The 19,683-nt window shown below is 42.6% G+C and overlaps 1 protein-coding gene across 4 annotated transcripts in view; it reads right to left on the bottom strand.

Annotated features, from left to right (window-relative positions):
- The window catches only part of PIGG (phosphatidylinositol glycan anchor biosynthesis class G), a 327,814-nt gene that overhangs the window by 176,163 nt on the left and 131,968 nt on the right, over positions 1–19,683 (bottom strand). For 2 of the 4 annotated variants that reach the window (XM_033916790.1, XM_033916782.1), the window contains one exon: positions 15,910–16,127. The exons of the other annotated variants lie outside the window; for them this stretch is intronic. In XM_033916790.1, coding sequence (XP_033772681.1) covers positions 15,910–16,127 — 218 coding nt within the window. The remainder of the gene's footprint in view (positions 1–15,909; positions 16,128–19,683) is intronic. 4 annotated transcript variants of the gene reach the window in all.

Below are 19,683 nucleotides of genomic sequence, written 5' to 3'. Positions count from 1 at the left end.
GTTACACATGCAGTTGAATAAACATGCAGATACTTATCCGGGGAGGACTTTGGATTAGGTGATCTGGTGCTGGTGGAGGTTCTCACACCCGTTGAAAGGCCGTCTTGGTCAGAGTCTGGCTGAAGGGGTGAGGAAGCAGTGGTGTTGGGATCTTCTTCTACCTTTGCTCTGCTTCGCTCAAGTTAAGATTCTTCCCGCAGGTCGGGGGGGGGGGGGCGGAGTAGGCTGGCTCATACGCCCTACTGGGGGGTAGTTCGAATCGAGGCTCCTTGGAGATGGCCTGGTCTGCTGAGCCCTTAAGAGGGCTAGAAGGCAGGCCAGGTGAAGAAACAGCTGCTGGGGGCAGGGCTAACCGCCGAACACGCTGTGCCCTCCGGTGCAGTGAAGGGGGACGACTCGATCTCCCTTCCCCTTCACTGTGTTGCGGCAGGAGATGGCCTTGTCTGCTGAGCCCTTAAGAGAGCTGGAAGGCAGGCCAGGTGAAGAAACGGCTGCTGGGGGCAGGGCTAACCGCCGAACACAATGTGCCCTCCGGTGCAGTGAAGGGGGACGACTTGATCTCCCTTCCCCTTCACTGTGCGATAGCGGTTATTAGCACAGGGAGCTGCTCTGAATGCTCTGCGCTGCTACCGAAACTCATAGGAACTCTATGAGTGTCAAAAGCAGCGTGGAGCATTCAGCGCAGTTCCCTGAGCTAATAATCACTATTTCGGTTTAGTAAAGGGGGGGGTGTTAATGCCCTGCAAGCTATTAAATGTTTTTAAATGTCAAGGTAATTTATGCAAACTCTAACGAAGGATTCTGTTACTTAGCTTATGATAAAATGCATGAAAATGGCAGCTGCAGATTCATTATAGTTTACGGCAGTTTTGGCAGTCTATTGGATATGAGAGGAGGACAGCGACAAGTCAAAGATGACCTCAAAGTTGTGAGCCGAGACAGAGAGGATGAGGGTGTTATTCACTTGTATAGAAAACTGGGGAAGGGGAGAGGTGGGTTTAGGACAAAAGATAAGGAGTTCAGTCTTGACCATGTTTAATTTTAGATGACGGCATGACATCCAGGTAGCAACATCAGAGAGGCAGGCCAAGATTCGGGCCTGGATTCCCATAGAAATTTCAAGCTTGAGAGGTAGATTTGTGAGTCATCAGCATAGAGGTGATTCTGGAATCCGTAGGATGAAATTATGAGCACAGAGAAAAGAAGTGTAGATGGAGAAAAGAAGAGGTCCCCAGACAGATCCCTGAGGTATGCCAACCGATAGTGGAAAGGCAGCAGAGGAGGATCCTCCAGATGAAGCTTAACACAACTAAAACCAAATTACTATGGTTATGCCCAAAATTAGACTGTCTTCCCCATTCTGTAGCTCTGGTTTCTGGATCCTCTTTACAAATTGAGTTTTCTGCTAAGATTTTGGGAGTCCTTTTTGACTCCTCTCTCTCTTTCAAGGAACAAATTAATTCTGCAATCAAGAAATGCTTTTTAAATCTGCGTATGTTGAGGAAGGTTCATCATCGTCACTTTTCTATTTTAGTTCAGTCAATTATCTCATCTTGATTACTGCAATGTTATCTACCTCAGTATCACAAAAACTTGTCCCTACAGACTGCAATTGATTCAGAATACTGCTACGAATTGATCTTTGGGAAACGTAAATTCGATCATGTGACTCCATTGCTTCAGAGTCTTCATTGGCTCCTGGTTTATTTCAGAGTTCAGTTTAAATGTGCTTGTGTTGCTTTTAAAATCCTATATGGATCGATTCTGAGGGGGGGGTGTTGTCCTATTTCGTGCTTGCTGAGCGGCATAAGAACACAGCTTGCTCAGCAGTCTCTCTGCTCTCTTCGGGGTACTGGATAGGGGTTGGGGGATTCCGAAGTGGGTGGTGTGTTTGCATTTGGGAGTGGGTTGGGGTGGAGATAGGGGGGTTATTTGAAAAACTTTTTTTGTTCTACTTTTGGTGTTCTCGACCTTGTTGAACTCTTGTTTTGTTTTGTGTATTTGCTGATTGTGCATCAATAAAACATGATTTACACTAAAATCTTATATGGTATCTTTACTCCTCTTATTCCTTTATCTTGGAATCTTTATAGATTCTCTTTTGCAAGAGGCAACCAACAATTTAAACCAGGGGTGTCAAAGTCGATCCTCGAGGGCCGCAATCCAGTCGGGTTTTCAAGATTTCCCCAATGAATATGCATGAGATCTATGTGCATGCACTGCTTTCAATGCATATTCATTGAGGAAATTCTGAAAACCCGACTGGATTGCGGCCCTCGAGGACCGACTTCGACACCTGTGATTTAAACTATCTCTTCCTTCCAGAAAAGGGATTAAAGGAGTCAAGATTTTTAGTCAATCTTTGGTTTTTAAGTTTTCTCAACTTTGGAATGATCTTCCGTTTTTTGTTTTTTTTTAAGGAGTTCTGGTTCGCTTCATTTCTTTCGCAAATTTTTTAAACCACTTCATTTGCTAAACATTTTGAAAATTAATTTTCCTGAAATTTAGCCTTCATCTTTTATGGTTTTTATTTGTTAAGCTAACTATTGTAAACTGAGTCGAGCTTTCCTAGAATGATGATTCAAGCCTTAGATTAGAATAGAATAACAAAGCTCTGAAACCCAAGCAAGGACAGCAATTCAGTGAGTAGGCAGTGATCTAAGGTGTCAAACGTGTAAATACATCAAAGAGGATGAGGATGGAGTAGAGTACTTTGGATTTGGCCAGGAGCAGGTCACTGAAGACTTTAGCAAGAACAGTTTCCATGGAGTGAAGGGGCGGAAGCCCAATTGAAGGGGGTCGAGGATAGCTCAAGCCAAAAGGAAGTAAAGACAATGGTGGTAGACAGCTCGTTCTAGTAGTGTAGATAAGAAGGGGAAAAGGGAGTTAGGGCAATAATTGGAGGGCAGGTAGGGTCCAGCAATGGCTTTTCAGGAGTGGTGCAGCTACAGCATGTTTGAAGGAGTCAGGTACAGTTGAAATGGAGAGAAACAGGTTGAGGATAAAGCAGATAGGGATGATGACAGTAGGGGAGATGGTGATCAGCAGATGGGTGGGAATGGGATCAGAGGAACAGGTAGTGAGTTTGGAGGGGGAAAGAAGATGCATAGTTTTCTCTTCAGTGATTTCCAGAAAGGAGGAAAGGTGGCAGGGACCGATGTAGGGTCGGCAAGGCATGCTGGAGGAGAGAGAGATGGAGACGGATTGGTCGAGAACTTGAGGGTAATTTTGTAGACCTTGTCATGAAAGTACTCAGCTATGGTCTGGGTAGAAAGCGAAGTAGGAGTGGGAGGCGAGGGTACCTTTTATAGAGAGATTGCATTACAGGCCACAATAGACCAGGATTCCTTAAATACAGAGCAGGTTGATTTTAAAGATTGCATATTATGTATGCCAACTGCTGAGCAAATTGTAAATAGATACGACAAACATTGTTTTAAATGTCTGTATGCAAATGCCAGAAGCCTAAGAAACAAGATATGAGAGTTAGAATACATTGTACTAAATGAAAGGATAGATATAATAGGCATCTCTGAGACCTGGTGATAGGAAGATAACCAATGGTCACTATCATACCAGGATAGAAACAATATCGTAGTGATAGGGTGGATCAACTTAGTGGAGGTGTAGCATTATGTTAAGGAGGGCTTTGAATTGAATGGACTGAAAATTCTACAGAAGCAGAAACACACCTTGGAATCCCTATGGGTAGAAATTCCATGTGTATGGGGGAAAAGGACAGTGATAACATAAGAACATAAGAACATAAGCAATGCCTCTGCTGGGTCAGACCTGAGGTCCATCGCACCCAGCAGTCCGCTCACGCGGCGGCCCAACAGGTCCAGGACCCGTGTAGTAAACCTCTATCTATATCCTTCTATCCCCTTTTCCAGCAGGAAATTGTCCAATCCTTTCTTAAACCCCGATACTGTTCCCTGCCCTATAACGTCCTCTGGAAGCGCGTTCCAGGTGTCGACCACACGTTGGGTAAAGAAGAACTTCCTAGCATTCGTTTTGAATCTGTCCCCTTTCAACTTTTCCGAATGCCCTCTTGTTTTTTTATTTTCTGAAAGTTTGAAGAATCTGTCCCTCTCTACTCTCTCTATGCCTTTCATAATCTTGTAAGTCTCTATCATATCCCCTCTAAGTCTCCTCTTCTCCAGGGAAAAGAGACCCAGGTTCTCCAATCTCTCAGCGTATGAAAGATTTTCCATCCCCTTAATCAGTCGTGTCGCTCTCCTCTGAACTCTCTCGAGTAACGCCATATCCTTCTTAAGGTACGGCGACCAATACTGGACGCAGTACTCAAGTTGCGGACGCACCATTGCCCGGTACAGCGGCAGGATAACTTCTTTCGTTCTGGTTGTAATACCCTTCTTGATTATACCTAGCATTCTATTCGCTCTCTTAGCAGCCGCTGCACACTGTGCCGTCGGCTTCATTGTCATGTCCACCATTACCCCCAAGTCCCTTTCCTGGGTACTCTCAGTCAATAACATCCCTCCCATCGTATAATTGTGCCTCGGGTTTCTGTTTCCCACATGCAATACTTTGCACTTCTCAACATTGAACTTCATCTGCCATCTCTCAGCCCAATCCCCTAGTTTGTCCAAGTCCCTTTGCAATTCTTCGCATTCCTCCTTCGTCCGAGCTGCATTAAATAGTTTGGTGTCGTCCGCAAATTTTATTATCTCACACTTCGTTCCTGTTTCTAGATCATTTATGAATATATTAAAAAGCAGCGGCCCGAGCACCGAGCCCTGCGGAACACCACTCGTGACCTTCCTCCAGTCCGAGTAATGGCCCTTCACTCCTACCCTCTGTTTCCTTCCCTCTAACCAGTTTCTGATCCATCTATGCACGTCTCCGTCCACCCCATGGTTCTTCAGTTTCCGGAGTAGACGTTCATGAGGCACCTTGTCAAAGGCTTTTTGGAAATCTAGGTATATGATGTCTATGGGGTCTCCTCTGTCCATCTGTTTGTTAATTCCCTCGAAGAAGTGCAATAAGTTAGTCAGGCACGATCTTCCCCTGCAGAAACCATGTTGGCTGGATATCAGAAGTTCGTTTTTTTCAAAATGTTCATCGATGTTTTCTTTTATCAGTGCTTCCGCCATTTTCCCCGGAACCGAGGTCAGACTCACCGGTCTATAGTTCCCCGGGTCACCTCTTGATCCCTTTTTAAAGATGGGCGTAACGTAGGCTATCTTCCAATCCTCCGGGATCACACCTGTTTTCAGAGAGTGTACTACCATCCACCTGATCAGGATAAACAAGATGCTGAAATGTTATCAGAAATTAGGGAGGCCAACAAACTGAGTAACACAATAATTATGGGTGATTTCAACTACCACAATCCTAAGGAGAGAATATGAATAAATCACTAAATCTCAAAGCTCATACCTTCTTATAATCTAAGGAGCCCTCTCAATAGTGCTCTCTCACAACCACAGACCAACAACCACGCATAAAAAAACAAAAAATATAATGGAGTGGAGTGGAGAAAAAAAAAAACCTCAGTTCATTTTCATAAGTTAAAAAACCTCCACTCCATTCAAAATCCAAAGTTGACATCAAAACCACACTCAATGGTGCAGCACTATACTGGTCAAAAGAAAAACCCTCTACTGTCAAAGAGAGAATAACCCCATATCAAACCGTTAAGACACAGTTCATTTTTCATAACAGCTGCAGTCCATGCTTCAAAAGCTTGACAAATCCTCACGGCTTGCTAGCATCCACATTGAAGCACTGGAACATTGCAGACTTCATTTAACCTGACAGGGAATCCCCATTTCGCCACAGGTTGCGTCAGGGGCGTATCTTCACCAATGCAATCCGTGACTGCTAAACAAATAGAGGTGGTCAATGTGAAAAACAAGCAAATGATGCTGGTGAATACAGACACCGCCAAAGGTCTACATAACAGCGAGACAAACCACACCTCTTACACAAAGTTGACCAATCCACTGCCACAGTTTATTGCCACTCAGAAAAAGCTGCCCATTCAATCTGGGCGTTCAAGCCCATAGGATGTACGAAATTAAAAAAATTAATCAATTTCTGTTCCTTTTGTCTAAGGAGCTGCCGCGAATCACCTCTCCTAATAGATGGCAGACAAAATTCCAAAGTCACACACAGAAGGGAGAAAAAATTATGATGGTGGTCCAGACAATGAGACACCAGAGGTTTCTTCAACCTCTGTGTATTCAAGCAACATCGATGTTCCAGCAGACAAGTCTTCAAACCTATTGTAGGTCTGCCCCACATATATAAAGCGGGCAAAAATATTAAACTACTGTACATATATTACCCCCTCAGATAAACATGAAGTATAACTTCTCAGAGAGATCATTGTCTAGGAGTTTGGATGCACAAATTCTAGAGTCTCTAACATGATTGAGCACATAACACATCTTCCATATTTCACATGGTCCTTCACAGGTACTAGTCTACTCCCCGAGACCTCTCCCTTCAAAACTTTAGGGAACAACAAATCACATAAGTTGTTATTCCTCCCATAGGCAAAGAGGATTCTCATGGTCAATGAAAACATGGATGTACTTTTAGCAAGGATTTATATGAGCGAATCACCCCCTGAATCTGCCTGGACATACATGTGCATTTTAACACAAAAAGGAGAGCATCCTTTTGCTAATTCTATTCTCGATATACTAGAAGATCCTCCCTGAAATTGAAGAAAGCCCGCTTGGCTTTAGAAATCAAAGGTCCCAGGTAACCCCCAGTGTTCAAATTTCCTTTGCAATCCTGCAGCCTGATTTTCATATTCTTCAGTAACGCTAGAGATACAATGGTAACATAGAAATTGAGCATACAGAGAAAGAAACAAGATGGAGGATGGACGCTGACGACGTTCTGTGAGCTCTGTGTTTTTCCTGGAAATTTCTATCGTTACCTGCTTTTCCTGTTTTCTGAGATGCCACATTCCAAAAGGAACGGAGCGATGAGAGCTGCAAAGTCACTGGTGCTCTCATCCTCTCCAATTCAGCCAATTTTGCTTCAGTTTCTGGAGCGTTAGCTTGAAAATTGAGGGGCAGAATCTGCTGCAGAGCCAAGTGGGAGAGCGCTTGACTCACTGGATCAAGTGTTACTCTTGCCCTCCGATGTTGGCCGCGCCTCCTTGCCCAGCTGAGACGAGGAGTGTGGAGTCAAGCCCCGGATGTGATGAGGAGCAGACCCCGGAGCTCGATTCAGGTAGAGCTTCATTCAAATAAGGAGTACTGGCTGGGAAGAACTATGAGAAGGCTGCAAAGCTAGATGTAAAGCCAGTAATCACACTGGAAACACTTTTTGAGGCCATAAAGGGTCTGGACGTGAAGGTCGGAAAGACTGCAAATGATATGGAAGTACTTGTAACTAAAAGTTGATACCTTTTCTTTGAACATTGAAAAGGTTAAGCAAGAATGTATGCAAAAAATTCAATCTGAATCAGGAGAATTGAAAGAATCCATATCAACAATTATTAAAGATCAGAATTTTCTTCAAAGAAAGATTGAACAAATAGAGAATTTTAATAAGTGTTTAAACCTGAGGATTTTGAACGGCCCAAAAATTCCAGCTTTGTCACCAATTGAAATTTTTAAGAAGTTTCTTCTAGAGAATCTTAATTTTCCACTAGAGTCTATTCCACCTATTAATAAGGCTTATTTCTTACCAATTTTTAAAGGGAAAAAAAGTTCCTCTGAAAATGTTTTACTTTTCAAAGTAACGATGGTGTATTACAAGATTTAAAAGGGATTTTGGAAAATTCTTTATCTGAAGTTAAAGAGCGTAGTACCTTGCTAGATCTTACATCTGTCTTGAGAATTTTCTATAAGAAGGGAGTAATCCCTTTTTGTGGACAGAGAATATGGATATATCCAGATGTAACGAAATCTACCCAAGAGAGAATTTTTTGTAATGAAAGGATTGGGTGCTACTTTCCTGCTGTCTTATCCCTGCAAATGTGTTGTTAAATATTTGAGTGTAAGATATGTGTTCTTCCTCTCAGAACATCTAAGATCTTTTTTTTGGACCTTAAAAAAACCTAGCTGACCCTACATGCCCTTCTAATTATCGCCTTGTCTCCCTCCTCCCCTTCTTATCTAAGTTACTGGAATGTGTTGTTCACTGCCGTTGTCTTGGTTTTCTTTCATCTCAAGCTATCTTCGACCACCTGCAATGAGGCTTTTGTCCCTTCACGCTACAGAAACTGCCCTTACTAGAGTTTCCAATGACCTATTTCTGGCCAAATCCAAAGGCCATCCTCATCCTCCTTGATCTATCTCCAGCTTTTGACACTGTAGCTTACTCATCAATACATTGTCATCGCTTGGGTTTCAGGCTGTTGTCTCAAGATTTTCTTCCTACCTTCCCATTTTCTTCTTCCTCCCATTTTTAGCATAAGCTCTGGAAAATCCGCTGCCATTCCACTATCAGTTGGTGTATCTCAGAGCTCTGTCCTGGAATCTCTCCTTTTCTCCATCTACACTTCTTCTGCTGGTGCTCTAATCTTCTCCCACAGCTTTCCAGTATCACCTCTACGCTTATAACTCACAAATCTACCTCTCTACTATTGAAATTTCTAATGAAATCCAGGTCCAACAGCCTACATGTCTGACCATTGCTACATGGATGTTTCGTCGCCATGTAAAATTAAACATGGTCAAGACCGAACTCCTTATCTTTCTTCCTGCACCCACCTCTCCCCTTCCTCTGTTCTCTATCTTAGTAGATAACATTCTCATCCTCCCTGTCTCTTCAGTTCGCAACTTCAGGGTCATCTTTGACTCATTTCTTTCCTTCTTTTCACATATCCAACAAACCGCCAAAATCTGTCTTTTCTTTCTGTACCAATTACACCCCAATAGTGTTAATGGCACTCAAAAACTTCTTATATTTAATTCTTATGGATCCTCAGATGGCTGTCCTGAACTTCACACTTAGCTCAATTTTGCTGCCAGAACCTTGATAGAGCCATATTGTAGTGTTAAATTACTTTTTTGTTTTTGATTTTTTATATTTTATCCTTCTTATTTGTTAAATTTCAAAATACTTTAAATTAATTTCATCAACTCACCTTTTTCATTAATCAAATTTATTGCATTTCAACAAATATGATCCTTTACTTATCTTGCATTTGAAACACTGTTTGGAACTCTTCCCCAAATAAAGCACCACTCAGATTGCCTCTTCTGACATGATTATGTTTCGGAATCCTTCATCAGAGTTGAGGCTCCTTGTTCATCAGAACACTTCAAAAAACCTTCCTGAATCCTTTTTTAATCGTTCCAATGAATGTTTAAAGTTAACCAGGACTCTATCCCATATGAATTACCGTTTCTCATTCAAAATGCTCTCATCTTTCTATAATTCATCCAGCATTGCATATCTCATTGTCTACATGCCGGCATTTTGTATCGATTTATCAGCCATTTAAACTACCCTATGATGTAATGCTCTGGGATAGTTATAAACTATCAATCACCAATCATCTTTTTATTTAGGCCCTCTGGAGCAAATGTATTTAGGCAAAATATCCATCACTGTTCTTTGATGTTTAATTGATATTCAGCATTATCACCATCCCATCCTACTTGAATGGAATCTATTATTCACTGTTGCCTGGACTGACTTTCTTCTCATTATATTCTTGGCCCGCTTCAATCGGGCTTTCAAGCTCTCCATTCTACAGAAACTACACTTGCTAAACTCTCTAACGACCTGTTCCTGGCCAAATCTAATGGCCTCTACTCTCTACTCATCCTTCTCGATCTGTCTGCTGGAGGAGTGTGTGGTGCAGTGGTTGAAGCTACAGCCTCAGCACCCTGGGGTTGTGGGTTCACACCCCGCGCTGCTCCTTGTGATCCTGGGCAAGTCACTTAATCTTCCATAGCCCCAGGTATGTTAGATAGATTGTGAGCCCACCGGGACAGATAGGGAAAATTCTTGAGTACCTGATTGTAAAACCGCTTAGATAACCTTGATAGGCGGTATATAAAATCCTAACACTGTTTATCACCACCTCCTTCTCGACATGCTGTTCTCATTGGGATTCCAGGGTTCTGTTCTCTCCTGGTTTCCTTCCTATCTCTCCCATTGTATTTTCAGTGTAGGTTACAGTGGATCCTCCTCCGCTGCCATCCCACTGTTTATCAGTGTACCTCAAGGCTCCGTCCTGAGCCCTTTCCTCTTTTCTTTATATACCCATTATCTCGGTAACCTGATCTCCCTCCCATGGTTTTTCAATATCACCTCTATGCCGATGACGCTCAGATCTACCTCTCCACACTAGATATCTCTACAGAAACTCAGACCCAAATCTCAGCCTGCCTGTCCGACATTGCTGCTTGGATGTTTCACCACCATCTTAAATTGAATATGGCTAAAACTGTTCAAGGCGGATTACATAAGAATTGTCATGCAATTAGGTAATACATAATAGGTTATTTGAACATTTTAGATTTGATAAGGAGTAGATAGTATAGTAGGTGAAGCTTGGGATCTGGTCGTGTTAAATAGGTTTTATGTATTTTTTGAAGAGTAGGGTTTTTGTTTCTTTTTTGAAGGTTTTGTAGTCTGTGGTCGAAGACAGCAGATTGGTGAGTTGTCTGTCTAGTTTTGCTACTCTGGTGGCCATTAGGTTGTCATATAGTTTTCTTTGTTTGACATTTGTGGTTGGCGGGTGTGTGAATAGTGAGTGGGTTCTCCTGTGTCTGGTTGAGGTGGATTGAGTTAGTCGGTTGTTCCAGTAGGTTGGGCTGTCTCCATTTATAGCTTTAAATAGTAGGCAGTAGAATTTGAAGTATACTCTTGCTTGTATTGGGAGCCAGTGTGAGTCGTGGTATGCCTCCGTGATGTGGTCGTATTTTTTCAGTGAATAGATGAGTCTTAGGGCTGTATTTTGTATTGTTTGTAGTTGTTTTATCATGGTTGCTGGGCAGGGGGAGGTATAGTATATTGCAGTAGTCTATTAGTCCAAGGATTAGAGATTGTACCAAAAGTTGGAATTGTCCTGTTGAAGAATTTTCGAATTTGTCTTAGGTTTCTCATGGTTTCAAATGTTTTTATCATTTTGTTGATTTGTGGTTGCATGGTACAGCCTCTGTCAATCAGTACTCCAAGCAGTTTTAGCGTGGGTTGAATGAGGTATGAGGTCGAGTTTATTACTAGGTTTGTTAAGGTTGGGGTTTTGCTGTTTTCTAAGAGGATGAAGTTTGTTTTGTCGGAGTTAAGTTTTAGTTTGTGTTCTGTCATCCATGTTGCTACTGTTTTGAGTGTTCTGTGTATTGTGCCTATCATGCTAGGCGCTGGATGGTCGAAGGGGGGGAGAATGGTAATGTCATCTGCATAGCTGTAGGAGGTTAGGTCATTTTTGCCTAAATTCATATCCCCCCTCTCACCATTCTCTATTTCTGTGGATAACACACTCCTTCTTTCTATCTCGTTAGCTCGCAACATCAGGGTGATCTTTGACTCCTCTCTCTCCTTCTCTGCTCAGATCCAACAAACCGCCAAAACCTGTCACTTCCTCCTCTATATTATTACCAAAATCCGACCTTTCCTCTCTGAACACACTACCAAAACCCTCATCACACTTAGACTACTGCAACTACTTCTCTCAGGCCTCCCAAGCATCCATCTCTCACCCCTTCAATCTGTTCAAAATGCTGCTGCACGACTCATATTCCATGAGAGCTGCTATTTTCACATTACCCTTCTCAGGTCACTTCATTGGCTCCCCATCTGCTTCCGAATACAGTTCAAATGCCTCTTGCTGACTTATAAGTGTATTCACTCTGAAGCCCCCCAGTATCTCACTTCACTTATCTCCCTCTATGCTACTCCCCCTGAACTCCGTTCATCGGGTAAGTCCCTCTTATCTATACCCTTCTCCTCCACTACCAACTCCAGACTCCATCCCTTTTTACTTGCCATGCTGTATGCCTGGAACAGGCTGCCTAAATCAATTCATCATGCTCTGTCTCTAACAGAATTCAAATCCAAGCTAAAATCCCACTTTTTTGAAACTGCTTTCAACTTTTAACTCTTCTCACTAACTGCTATCAGAGACCTATACCCATTGTTTTATTTCCTCTACCAGAATCTCCCCAATCCTGAGATGTCCTGTCTGTCCAAATTAGATTGTAACCTCTTCCGAGCAGAGACCGTCTATTTTATATTAAATGTACAGTGCTGCGTATGCCTCTCAGCACTATAGAAATGATAACTAGTAGTAGTAGTTAATATCCTTTAAAGCGTGCTCCTGTTTCCAATGATTAACTATTGGGGCAGTGTCCATATCAGTACGAACTCTGGATTTATGTTACGTAAGGCACATTTTCATGGAATGGGTAATACGCCCCACATACTGTATAACTTGTCACATAGACATTCTATTACATAGATAACATACACAGAATCACAATAAGAAATAGAACAGTTCCTTATTACTTCCTATTACTTCCTTTGTCCTGGGATGCACCCATTTCTCCCCTGTGCACCATTGACAGTGCCCACAGGTGGCAGGGTAACCTATTACACGTTTGTCCCTAGGGGGATGAATTATTGATTTCAATAATTCCCCTACATTTATTGTTCTCTAATATGCGAACATTAGGCATTCTTGAAAGATTCTTAATGACTGAATAACATGCCACTGTCATAATATTGTTTGATTAATTTGGGTGAATAATTGGGTGTATTTTTGTACATATATTAATCAATTATCTACTTTCCTTTCTGAGGATGCTGCCAAGATCCTCCTTCACACTCATCACCTCTAGTCCAGACTACTGCAACTTGCTTCTCATAGGTCTTCCACTAAGCCATCTCTCTTCAGTCTGTTCAGAATTCTGCTGCATGTCTCATACTCCGCCAGTGTTGTCATGCGCACATTACCCCTCTCCCCAAGATGCTTTACTGGCTCCCTGTCCATTTCCACATACAGGTCAAACTCCTCTTATTGACCTACAGGTGTATTCACTCTGCAGCTCCCCAGTATCTCTCCTCTCTCCCTATAACCCGCCCTAAGAACACCATTTGTTGGTTAAGTTTCTCTTGTCAGTATCTTTTTCTCTACTGCCAATTCCAACCCATCCCTTCTACCTTGCTATGCTGTATGCCTGGAACAACCTGCCAACTCAGTATGACGGGCTCCGTCTCTGATGGTATTCAAATCCATGTTGAAAGCCTACTTTTTTGAAACTATGTTTAATTCCTACTACTAATCTCTTATATACTGAAAGGCATACGCAGCACTGTACATTTTGACATTGAAAGACGGTCCCTGCTCAGAAGAGCTTTCAATCTAACTTGATCAGACAGACATGACATATAGGGTTGGGGATGCAGAACCCAAAGTGAGAGGAGTTAGGAGTCAAAAGCACTAGCAAAGATGTGGGCTTTTAACTAGCCCTTGAATACTGCCAGAGACAGAGCCCGCCGTAGGAATTTGGACAGCTTGTTCCAATTCCTAACCCAACCAACTTGTTAAGCACCAATATCTGCTTGTCATTCTATCTATACATCCCTACCACTATCCACCTCATCAATCCCCCTATGATTCCCTACCTGAGCAGCATGTATAGATTCACCTTTTTGGCCTGTGTGTCTGTCATAATTAGATTGTAAGCTCTTTTGAGCAAGAACTGTCTCTTGTGTGTTTGATGTTCAGAGCTGTGTGCATCTGGTAGTGCTATAGAAATAATAAATAGTAATAGAATATAGCAAGAGTGTACTCAATTGAAAGAAAAGAGTGATGTGTTGTCCCAGAAGTTGGACAGCCACAGTCTCAGCTCGCCAAATAGTATTGTGGTAGCAGGAGCAAGTGGCACAGTAGTTAAGTGGAGCCAGCAGATGTGCGTGTCAGAAGTAATCCTGTCTTCACGTGAAGAAGACAGGTTCCTGGATGAGGGAGATGGCTGGGCACTGGATAGGAATGTTGTGGATGCGATACATCTCATTAATTGAGTTTGAGTGCAACAGGAGCCAGAGTATTGCCTGTAGGCCTGTAGGTGAGCATGCCTTGAGAAGAAATGAAAAGGGCTGCAGCAAAGACATCAGAGAGTTCGGAAGTCAGATGTTCAAGGACGTGACTCCCATGATGATGTTGGATGGTCCAGGTCATGCTTATCTTTCTCTGTTCACCTGAGTGTACTTCGACAGGGAGTGTGCAAGGTAGTGACTTGGTGCTAGTCCTATGACAATCTCAGGGATTTCCTGTGGGTAAGGAGGTCCTGGGTGTCCGAGAGATAGTTATCCTCAGCCCTTTGGAGGGATGCCCCTGGCAGAAGTAGGTGCTCAACCTACTAGGGTTGAGAAAAGGGGGAGCTACTCCTGGCAGAATTCTGCAAGTGCAGCATTTGTACAGAATTCCTCACCCCCTCAGTATGCATAGAATTCTGCATATGCTTTAGAGGCAGTAGCTTCAATGTTAAAAAATGCAAGATAATGCACCTGGGTAAGAGAAACCCGCGCAGAACTTATGTACTAAATTGTGAGACCTTGGTTAGGACCACGGCGGAACGCGATCTAGGAGTGATCATTAGTGAGGACATGAAGGTTGCCAATCAAGTGGAGAAGGCTACCTCCAGGGCAAGACAAATGATGGAATGTATCCACAGAGGTTTTGTCAGCAGGAGACCTGAAGATATGATGCCGTTGTACAGAGCCATGGTGAGGCCTCACTTAGAGTACTGTGTTCAGTTTTGGAGACCACACTACCGAAATGACGTGCTGAGGATCGAGTCGGTGCAGCGAACGGCCATCAGGATGGTCTTGGGGCTCAGGGATCTCACGTATGAAGAAAGACTAAAGAAATTGCGGCTGTACTCACTTGAGGAAAGAAGAGAACGGGGAGATATGATTGAAACGTATAAGTACATCACGGGACGCATCAAGTCAGAAGATGATATCTTCTGGCTCATGGGATTCTTGACCACCAGAGGGCATCCGCTGAAAGTCAGGGGAGGGAAGTTTCATGGCGACTCCAGGAAGTACTTCTTCACCGAAAGAGTGGTGGATCATTGGAACAGACTCCCACTCCAGGTGATAGAGGCCAGAAGCGCGACGGATTTTAAGAGGAAATGGGATACTCACGTGGGATCTTTAAGGGAGTAAACTCAGGGGGGAGGGATACTTGGAATGGGCAGACTTGGTGGGCTATAGCCCTTTTCTGCCGCTTGTTTCTATGAAATGAACCATTGCACAGAAGGTTTCTTCCTCCTCTTGTGCCAGCTTATGTGAACTGCTTTCTTACATGCGCAGAGTTCCATCAGGAGTAAGGGGTTCTCCCTCGCAAATGCTGCAGTTATCCCACTGGACAGCAGAGAGTACAAGTTTAAGAGAAAGCCACACTAAGGAAAGTAATGCAACCTTGCAGTCATAGGGGCAAGACTCAGGCAGTGAGAAGGATATATACCCTAGCCTAGAGTTATTCAGAGAGGTCCCAGAGAGAGAGAGGTTCCAGAGGGAGAGACTTCCCCAAGAATGAGCCTAAGGCAAGATATTTAAAGGAAGAGAAGCTTCCCTAGAAGAGTTGTCATTATACCATTCAAGGGTGTCGTGCATGTGTTGTGTTCAAGGTTTCCTGGAAAACCAGGTCAGGCTTCATACAACCCCCCCTAAAGCAGTAAGATGACAAAAATCTGATCTTATTTATAAAGGTGAAATCATCATAGTAGTAGTACACTACTAATGGCTAGATAGCTCTCTTTCACTAGGTTTTTCATAACATTTCATCACTGAACATGCCTCCTATCATAACTACTCTACACACAAATACATTACTGCTCAAGCAGTATTTTTCTGTATGCATATTGGCTTATATTTGAAAATACTACTAATTTAATTGGTCTAAGTTATCCTGTCTGTCACCAAATGATTTATGCATTATAACTCAAAACTTACCTCTAGAATTATGGCTGATCCTACCATCATGGAATATAAATCATACTGTGCCATTTGCTTGCTTAATGAGGAACTCAACATTTTTAGAGCATCTAAATATTGCTTAAGAACTTTTTTCCCAAGGTTTGTGAGAACTTCAGAGGTATTTCCATCCAAGTACAGTTTGATCCAGTTTCCATGAGATTTTTCTGCAGTCTTGAACTGTTCAAACCCAATGTCTTTAAAAAGGGAGAATGTAATCAATTCTCAAAATACATAACTTGCAACATAACCATTTTAAAATTCTCACTGTCTTTACCAACATGATGCTACACTCAGTGTGAATTTTATATGTCCTTATCCCAGTATAAATTTCCATATACAAAAAGCTACACAGTTAAGAGAAGATTAGGTTCTTACTTCAATAATCTTCTTTCCAGTATAAGGGTACAGTAGGCTGGACATGTGGGTTCCTTCCTATCACCCGTGAAGTTTGCTTAAGGCATCATTTACATTTTTCAACTCAGCCTCTTTTTCTCATTGGGCAGTACCTCAGCACCTCAGTTTGTACCAAACCAATGGATGACCCTTAAGGAGAAAGAACAAGCAGGGCATGCGGAACACTCTGATATTTTAAGTCTTTTCTACTCTGCAACAAGATTAATTAACCCACTGGATACATATGATAAACAAAGGTGGAACCAAACAAACTACCTGCCTGAGTGCAACCAACACTAATGTTATGCAGCACCTATAGCCTATTCCAAAGGTTTTGCTATAGTGCTTAACAGATAACTTATTACTTGTTTAACAGAAATACATTAAACATTTTCATTCTTGGTCGTTCACAGATAAGTATCTGGAGAGAGCCATATGTGTCTGAGGCAGAAAGCAGGCCAACTTAACATCTGGCAGGGCAGGGCATCAAGCCTACTGTATGTACCCTTAGAAGATTATTGAGGCAAGAACCTAATCTTCTCTTCTGGTGCAAATGATACAGTGGGCTTGACATAAAGGATGTATCAAAGCAGTACCCTGAGTCTAGGGTGGTGCAGATGAGCCTGCTGTGAGCACTGAGGACTCAAAAGCAGTGTCCGTTTATGCTACCACCTCCACTCTGTAAAACTTTGTGAAAGTATGGAGGTGGACCATGTAGCTTCTGGGATTCTGCCCATGAAGCTATGCTTCTGATAGAATGCGTTTTCAAAGAAATCGACAGCCAGTGTATGCAGGCAAGGTAGCCAAGAAAATCCATCTGGAGATGGATGCCTTCGAGGCAGGCTTCCTCCATTAGCTAAATTTGGTCAACGTAAAAAGATGGTCGGAAAGATGAAATTCAATTGTCACCTCTAGACAATGGAGAAGGACTTTCCTCATGTCCAGTAATGCTAAGACATTGTTCTTTTATTTATGCCAGTGGCATGGAATGCTGGAAACTGGACTTCCTGATTTATATGGAAGGTCGAAACCACTTTTGGTAGAAAGGAAAGTATCTTACGTACAGACACACCCGCATTCATAAATATGAGGAAGGGTTCACTGCATGATAGAGCCTGGAGCTCCAAAATCCTTCTCACAGAGGTGAAACCACTATGAAAACTATCTTGATTGTAAGATCCATCATTGATGCATTCTGTAGGGGTTCATAAGAAGCCTTATAGGGTGTCTGCAAAACCATATTAAGATTCCATGTGCAGAATGGTTGACACACAGGAGGATGCAGCTGCAGCTGACAGGAATCTAGCTATGTCAGGATGGGAAGCTAAGGACCCTTTCTCCACTTGAGCTCTAAAAGCATGAGAGGCTAGCTACCTGCACCTTGAGAGAGCCAACCGCTAGGCCCATTTCGATGCCATCCTGAAGGAATGACAGGATTTCAGATATGGGAGCCACGTATGGCTCTACCTTTGGACCATCACACTGGCGCTGAAACACTTTCCCTTGCTTACTAGTAATACTATTTATCATTTATATAGCACTGAAAGGTGTATGCAGCACTGTATATTTTGACATTTAATAGATAGTACCTGCTTGGAAGAGCTTACAAACTAACTTGGAAAGACATAACATATAGGGTTGGGGATGCAGAACACAAGGTGAGAGGAGTTAGGAGTTGAACACTGCCAGAAACAGAGCCCACCGTAGGGATTCGGGCAGTTTGTTCCAAACATATGGCATAGCAATATGAAGTCTGGATGAAAGGATGAAGTCTGGAGTTGGCAGAGGAGGAGAAGGGCACAGATAGGAGGGACTTACGGAGCTCATGGGGGGGGAGCATAGGTGGAGCTAAGTGAAGAGAGAATGTGAGGGGCAGCTGAGTGAATGTATTTGTAGGTTAGTAAGACCAGTTTGAATTGTTTTCAGAAATGGATGGGAAGCCAACGAAGTACACCGCTTAGAAACCTCATGGTTATTAGCGGTATATAAGAATTAAATTTAAATTAAATTAAATTAAAAATTAAATTAAAATTTAGGAGAAGGGAAACACGAGTATAGTGTCTCTCATGGAATATGAGTTGTGCAGCTGAATTCTGTACGGATTGAAGGGAAGAAAGATGGTCGAGCGGAAGAAAGATGGTTGAGCGGAAGACCAAATAGTAGCGAATTGCAGTAATCTAAGCGCAAGGCGATGAAGGCACGGATAAGGGTTTTGGTAGTGTACTCAGAGAGGAAGAGTCGGATTTTGTTAATAGTATAGCAGGGGTGTCAAACTCAATCACATAAGGGACTGAAATCTAAAACATAGACTACGTCATGGGCCAAATTTTTTATTAAGATACTTAGGGGTCCTTTAATTAAGGTACGCTAACCGATTTAGCATGTGCTAAATGCGTACCTTAATAAAAGGTCCCCTAGTCTTATTAGAAGTATTGGGATACAACTAGAGAATGACATGGGGAACATTTACCGCGGTAAACCATGGTCACTGCAGTAAATCCACAGTAATGGGGACATTTGAAACTCGTTTACCGCAGGAATGGGGGGGACAAGACCTTTCACCGCCCTGCGGGAATGGGGACAAGACCTTTCACCGCCCCATAAAAGCGGTGAAAGGTCTTTCTCCTGTGGTAAAAAAAACTGCGCCCGTGTCAGACTCGACATCTTCTCCCCAGCTCCTCTTGCACCTATTTTACCTTCAGGAGCCAGCCATGCCACGATGAACACAGAAGGAACCCAAAACCAAATCCTGAGACCAATGTGATTTCAAGAATAAAATTTCCAGACAACAAAAGGTAGAAAAAAATACATTTATTTTATATTTTGTGATTAGAATATTTCAGATTTGAAATATGTATCCTGCTAGACAGAGCTGGTATTAGACATAACTGGGGACCGCAAAGTCCAGGCTGTGCTTCTTTAGCTTCCAGCTGGCTTAGGGCTCACTCTCTCTAACCAGGGGGCAGTTGCCCTAGTTACTCTCCCCTAACACTATTCCTACCATGTGTGACTGAAGTATTCTGTTAACTTGATTTTTCTATGTAGTATTCTGTAGTAATTTGGTTTGTTCAGTTTTCACAATAGTGGAGGGGATATTTGTGAAAGGGAGGGGAGACAGGAGTTTTGTTGTTCCTTACTCGGTATTATTTGTGTTTATAAAATGACAATTGTACAGAATAGTCTCTTTTTATACTTTAATAAAATAAGTTCAGTATAAAATCATAACTATTTGAGGCTTGTGCGGATGGGATCTGACAATTTGCAGGACAGGGACCAAGCTTGCGGGACGGGGACTGAGTTTGCGGGGATGGGGTGGGGAAAGGGATGAGTTCACGGGGACGAGGCGTGAACGATGAT

This window comes from Geotrypetes seraphini, chromosome 1, assembly GCF_902459505.1.
Source record: "Geotrypetes seraphini chromosome 1, aGeoSer1.1, whole genome shotgun sequence".
Lineage (NCBI taxonomy): Eukaryota > Metazoa > Chordata > Amphibia > Gymnophiona > Dermophiidae > Geotrypetes > Geotrypetes seraphini.
The sequence above is the reverse complement of the archived record's forward strand: the minus strand, read 5'-3'. Positions and strand labels throughout refer to the sequence as shown.